At 47.6% G+C, this 7,029-nt stretch overlaps 1 protein-coding gene across 1 annotated transcript in view; it reads left to right on the forward strand.

The window, feature by feature from the left end:
* The window catches only part of crtc3 (CREB regulated transcription coactivator 3), a 28,056-nt gene extending 21,490 nt beyond the window's left edge, over nucleotides 1–6,566 (forward strand). The window contains 5 exon segments of the mRNA XM_067249173.1: nucleotides 406–671; nucleotides 957–1,184; nucleotides 1,830–1,913; nucleotides 2,212–2,410; nucleotides 2,587–6,566. Of these exon segments, the coding sequence (XP_067105274.1) occupies nucleotides 406–671; nucleotides 957–1,184; nucleotides 1,830–1,913; nucleotides 2,212–2,410; nucleotides 2,587–2,789 (980 nt within the window). The 3' untranslated portion in view covers nucleotides 2,790–6,566.
* The last annotated feature ends 463 nt before the right edge of the window (nucleotides 6,567–7,029 follow it).

Raw genomic sequence — 7,029 nt, forward strand, 5'->3', positions numbered from 1 at the left:
CTCAGATGAACTTTGGCCCTATTCTGAATTCAAACAAACAGCTCATTTCTTTGCTCTCTGTTTTCTTGCTCTGTTCCGCCGCCCTTATTTCCCTCAGTCCTCCCTTCTCTCTCCTCTCTATCTCTTAATCTCTCTCTCTCCCTGTCTCCCTTTGTCTCACTAAAGTTGGAGAGTGAATAATTCAGTCCCAGTGTTTTGGGTGTGGTTTGGACAGAGGGCTGGATAACAGAACACACATCATATCCTGTCTGCTGTCTCCCAGGCCCGTGTCTTAACACAGCCACTCTCTCCCCCCTCCTTCAATCCAAGACAGAAAGAGAAGGGGGGGGACTGATCCTTGACTGGCATCAGTACCGCTCCGAGCTGTCCGGCTCACACCGTCTCTGGTTCTCTCTCGTCCTCCAGGCCTGTCCTCGTCTCTGAGCAACCCTTCCATCCAGGCCTCGCTCAGCAACTCCCAGCTGCACTCGTCCCTCAGCAACCCCTCCATCCACTCGTCGCTGCGCCTGGCGTCTCTCTCCAGCCCTCCCCCGGGGGCCATGAGCAGCTCGCCGCGGCGGCGCCCCGCCCCCATCAGCCCCCTCACCCTCTCGCCCGGGGCAGAGCAACGCAGGGGCCTGGCCAAGCAGATGTCCCCCACCATGTCCCCCTCGCTGTCGCCCATCACACAGGTACACACACACAGGAATACACACAGGTACACACACACAGGAATACACACACACACACACACACAGGAATACACACACACACACAGGTGCACACACACTCACACACAGGTACACACACATGAATACACTAATGCACACACACACACATACACAGGTATACAGACATGCACACATACAGAGGTAAAGCACACACACAGATAGGTATACACATAGGAGCATGCATGTTCCCCCCCCCCCCCATCAGCGCTACATAGTGAGCTTTGTGATGTCCTGTCTCCTGCCCAGGGTGTAGCTCTGGACACCAGCAGCATGCCCATGGAGCCCCCCCCTCCCTATCCTCTCTACCAGCAGACCCAGCACACAGTGGGGCAGGGGGGGCAGCAGTGTCAACAACAACAACAACATCACCACCAACAACACCATCACCAACAACAACAACACCATCACCAACAGCAGCAGCAGCAGCCAGTTTCCCCTCTCCAGAACCTTCCCCTGGACTTCAACTCCAGCCCTGTGAGTGAGAGAGCAGTCTGTCTGTGGCTCCGTCCTCATGTCCACTCACCCCCTCCTATCCCACCACCCTTTCTCTGTTTCTGTGGGTTTCATGTGGCGTGTGTGTGTGTGTGTGTGTGTGTGTGTGTGTGTGTGTGTGTGTGTGTGTGTGTGTGTGTGTGTGTGTGTGAGAGAGAGAGTCTGGCAGTCTGGGTGGTCGGATAAGAGGCAGTGATATTAATAGTCTCTCCAGGCTTGCTTTCTGAGCACCCCACTGATCTCTCTGTCTCTGGTGAACTCTCCTCTCCTGTTCACCTGATTGGTCCCTTGCACCAAGTGCTCCATACCCCTTTCCACAACACATCCACTAAACCTAATGCTCTGCTCTTTGCTCAATGAATACAAAATTCTTGGTAACAGTGACCAAAATCCGATGTTCAAAAGGAGATGGTAATTGTCTCAGGCCTTTGGCCCAATCATCAGTCAGTGAGGTTGATTGGAGCCTGCCTGTTGTGTTTGTAGAAGCACACACAGGTCCCAGGAGGACTTAGTTAGGATCTGCGTAACCAACTCTCCCCTATCAGGGTTCAAAGTCATCCTGCGTGGAGCTGCTTGGGCACCAACATGCTCCTAACTGTCTTCTGTCGTCTCCTCGGTCTCTCCCAGCACAACAACATGGCAGCGTTCTTCAACGACCCCTTCATGGACACCCAGTTCTCCAGTCGCCAGGCCAAGACCCTGTCCTACCAGGTAAGCCAGGGGGCCGGGGGCAGGGGGCCGGGGGCAGGGGGCGGGGGGCAGGGGGGGGAACATGACGCAGCAGGCTCTCTCTCCTCTCCAAGGCCTCTCAAAGAGCACTCACTGTTGTGCTCACACCTCAGCAGAGATCAGACAGGTCACGTGGCTGTGGGACTTAACTGGTCCATAGGCACTTGTTTGGTCTTTGGATCAAAGCATCAGTCGACAAGTATGAATGCTATTTGTGATACACAGAGAGGTATGGATATTCTTGGTGTGCAGAGGGTCATGGTGCCTTTGCTCTCCCCAGTTGGACCAGTATAACATGCTGGAGAACGCCATGAGCTCCATGGCCGGGGGCTCCTGTTTCGACCCCTCCTCCCTCTACTGCTCGCAGGCCGCCCTCATGGGACTGGGCGGTTCCCACGGCAACTTGCAGGACCTGCAGATGAGGCCCAACATGTTGTATTCCAACTGTAGTGGAGGGGTGCCCAATATCATCCTCACAGGTAGGCCTGGGGGGGGGGGATGTTTCAATGCCTGTACTGTCGTTTGTGTGTCAATGCAACTTTTAAATGCTGTGCTGCTGAATCAAATAAAGGTCCAATTCAATCAAAATGGATAAAAGGGTTTAGGCCTAGTAGAAGAGAGCACCATGCGCTGACCACGATCCGTCTCCCTCCAGACGACTCCAACCCCAGCCTGTCTAAGGACATCAGCAGCATCCTCTCTGCCGTCCCAGAGTGCTTCGACTCCGAAGGCTTCCCATTGGAGGACGAGCTGCGCATCGAGCCCCTCAGCCTGGACGGACTGAGCATGCTCAGTGACCCTGACATGGTCCTGCCTGACCCATCTGTGGAGGACAGCTTCCGCAGTGATAGACTGTGAAAACAATCACACACACACACACACACACACAAACATCAACAGCTAAGACCACACACACACACACACACACACACACGTGTACAATTGTAGAAGTACATGCATGCAGACAATCTGATCTTGGAGCCATTGCTGCGCTCACCCACCACTGCCACTGAGATGAGACTAATGTGAATACGCAGACACGCACGCGCACACTTGCTTGCACACTCGCACCATGACAAAGGAACAGACATGTGAACAGACCCTGTTTACAAATAACATTGTGAACCTTTTCACACACCCCGTGTAATCATTCACCATAAGAGATGTCTGCAGCACACATCCTGTACATCTGCTTACTCCATACACACACACACACACACACGCACGCATACATCCCTTTCCTCCATGTGCAGCCTCTCCTCTGAGGCAGGCCTGGGAGCCTGTAACCTGCAGCAGTGCTGGTGTTGGAGCACGACAGCCCAGAGGGAGAGAGGTACACGTTCCCACTTTGTCCATCTTCCTCCGCCACGGTCAAGCAGCTCTCCCTCTGAAGACTGGGAGACATCCCCAGCAGGACAGTCCCAGCAGGACAGTCCCGCTCAGAGAGAGGGGCTCGGCCCTGGAGCTCTCTGGGTGGTGGTCTCTCTGTCAGTGGTGCTGTTCCGGGTTATATAGCAGCAGGATCCTGGGGCCCTCTAGGGGGAGAGATGGGTGCTGTGAACCCCAGAGAGGCTGCCTGTCCTCCTGCCAGTCTCCAGCGCTCTCTCTCTCTCTCTCTCTCTCTCTCTCTCTCTCTCTCTCTCTCTCTCTCACACATGAAAACACACCCCATGCTGTGTGTTCACAGCCACGTGCAGGCATGGTGAGCCCGGTCACCACGGCAACCGGCGACATGGCAACACCGTTGCCGTGGTTGCGGCCCACAGCAACCCCATCGCCATGCAAAGCGGCGTCTCGGGGAGAGTGTGTGTTGGCAGCACCAATGTTCCTCACTTTCTGAACCCCCACCATCCCTCCTCCCCCGAGGACACAAAACCGTCACCAGCGCGGGGGGCCAGCACTGCTCTGATGCCATACAGTACTAGCAGGGCTGTGCCAGGCCAACCAGCCTGCCTTGTCCCCAATACTGATACATGGTCAGGCCACAGCCCGGCCTGCCAAGGCCACTGATGACCCACCAGGCATGGTACACATGAAGACTGGGAGGATCCGTCAGTCTGGACGAAGCATTGTTTTTTTACGTCTTTCCTTGCATACACAGGCCTAGTATATTTTTTTTACAAAGTTGTTTGCCACAGATATATATATATATATACGAAATAAGTAAATATATATATATATATACACAGTATATAAAAATGCCTCATTAATTGCAGTCTGACTAGAATGTATTTTTCCAACGAGACTAAAAGGGCAAACTGTTTACAAAGAAGTTTTAATATGACAACGATACTTAATATTAGAGTACAAGTTTAAAAGCTTTTTGTTACAAAACTAAAAGATATTGTTGCGACCAGATCTATTTTCTTGTCACAACATGAATAGACACAGTTGCCCCTGTCTGCAGACACCAGTAGACTGACCTCCAGGCACTGTCTGGGGCACCTCTGGCTGTTAGTGGTGGTTATGAGGACCTCTTCCCTTTTAATACAGGAGAGTGGGTGTCTGGAAGTGCTGTGACAGCCTAAACCATGGAAAGGAAAGGTTTGTTTTTAGCTTGTTTATCTTTACGTGTATATCTATTATATAAGAAACTGTTTATTTTACCTTTTTTGTACTGACTTGTAATGCGCTCTTTCTATGTGTATAGTCTTGTTGGTTTTTAATGAGGGAACAGTCTTTGCTAATTGTGGATAGATTATTTTCGCACTGGACTGACTCACTACCCCCTCTTCCTCTCTCCATGCTGTCGTGAAGATTCCAGTAATGGTTGAATCGAGACCTCAAAGAATTGCTTTTATTTTGAACACTTAAAAGTAGTTACTGTGGACATCCGGTATAATATTGGCTTGTATGATATTTTTGCACTGAGCACATCCCATTCTGTGGATTGAATATTCATTTGATAATATATATAAGTATATATTACAGTATAAATAAATACATATATTTTATGGCATATATTTTACCATAAAACCCAAAGATCACTTTTTGAGAATGAATCAAGCCATAGTCAGGACAGACTGAGGTGAGGCTTTACATTGTCATCTTAGTCTGTGTACATCATGATAATATAGCAAAAAATACACATACTTTAGGGAATATGGTTAATTGTTTCATAACCCAAAGGCCTCAATGTTTGTTTTTCCCTAATAACATTGTTCATTCAGGGCTCTGCTGTTTAGTGCCCCCTAAGGGTCAACTGATGCATTTTTACTTTAGGATGCTATGAGATTTTAAATGGATTGAAACTTTAAGTGCTTTCTAGAGTAAAAATAAATAAATGAGATGGGGAAAAATATCTCCTCCCAGGGAAAGTAACAAACTTGCTTGTTTGGCTATGCACTTTTTTAATCTGTGAACAAGTGAATCGTAGAGGCAGCCTGTTGAGCAGGCAACCGGCTAACATTATGCAATGATAATTTTTATTATCTAGATTGTAATTCCCTTTCTTGAGATTTTTGTACAATATGTTTCTAGAACTGAATTTTTAAAACAAGACCAATATGTGTGCGATGTCCACAGTGAAGAGGCTGGAGATGAGCGGAGAAGAGCAGTCTTGTCTGAGTCCACTCATTAGTTTCCTCACACACTGGTTCAGTCTTACTGCAGTGGAGACGTCCTCTACGTTGCATAGTTGTACTGCTGCATTGGGTGTTATCTTTGTTTCGTCTCACCCATGTCAGGTGTCATAGCAGCTACGTCATCAGAGTTGTGAACCTGGCGTGCTTGCTGTGTGAAGTGTGCATGACACTTATTTTTCTCTGGTGCTTGGGACCTAACATTCTCTCTGGTTCCAGCACTTTCTATTCACAAAAAAACACGTCTGAAGCCTTGGACCAGCTCTGCGACAGGTTCACTTAGTTTTTTTTTTTTTTTTAAAGTTTTGTAATTAATTTCAACTACAGTACTTATCAGTACATATCAGCTTTTTTACCTTGTATAAAGGTTGGTAGCTTATGTACTGTGAGCAGTGAGGAAAGACTGGGTAAAGCATGTCTAGGTCTGGTCATTCCAGTCTCCTGTTCTGGCCAGATTGTTTTCCAGACCCATAAAACCTTGATCACTGCCTGAATGCATTTGATAATGTATCCGTTCTTCTGAACCCTGCCTCCCTGCTTGTCTCCCAGCCTCCTGATGGGCTGACCTCTGCTGCCTTACTTCTAAGAATGTCCCTCTGTGACCTCTGACCCCTTGTGACACGCTACTTATACTGTGAGTTTTTATCCCTGTTCGATCTTTCTCTGCTTTCGTTTATACTTTTACTCTCTTGCTTATTTCCAGGCTTGTAGGTTGGCTTTTTTCCCCCAGATTTTAATACCAATGTTAGAGCTAATGTTATTGTTGTTGATGTTTAGTGTTGTTGAAGGATTCTTTCTCTCTTTTTTTGGCTTTGTTCTGTTTTTTTTGTTTTTTTTTGTTACCTTTTAAAGAAAATGTACAGTTCTATTATTTAAATAATGTTTCTTGTCCACTAGTGTTACTACTTTTTTTGTAATATGTCATTTTAAATCTTCTCATTTTTTTCAAATATAAAATGTACTACACCACAAGGCTTTTTGGTTTGTGACGTATATGTTATAGTGCTTACCTTTTGATTTAATATAAACAATAAAACCCTATACTGTGTATCAAGCTCCAGGTCACTGTTTTACTTGTCACTCATTGTGCTGTTGTAGGATCAGTTACTTGTTAAAGACTGGGAGATTTTAGAGCCAGCAGATATCTGGGTTCATATGAACTGGAAAGACAAATAGGTGTGCTCCCTCAAATCACCAATAGGTGGAGGTAGTGGAGAATAAACAGGTCAAGATTCTGTACAGGATGGAATGGAGAACTGCAGGTGCTGTCAATCATGATGGCTTTGCAATTTTCACAAGTCCTCAAAAAGATACAAATACACTACTGCACTACTTCAGATGGCTCTATAGTCTGTACTCTGATTGGGTAAAAGGCCAAGTAGATTTCACATGAAAAGGGGGATGGGGGAAGTGGTCCTCTCAACAGGAAAAACCCCTTCCGGTGTACACCTTGATTTCAGGTAGAACCAGAACACATTTGGCCTGTTATTACCTGTTGGAGATCTAGCACTCTGTAT

The sequence above is a fragment of the Osmerus mordax genome, chromosome 13 (genome assembly GCF_038355195.1).
Source record: "Osmerus mordax isolate fOsmMor3 chromosome 13, fOsmMor3.pri, whole genome shotgun sequence".
Lineage (NCBI taxonomy): Eukaryota > Metazoa > Chordata > Actinopteri > Osmeriformes > Osmeridae > Osmerus > Osmerus mordax.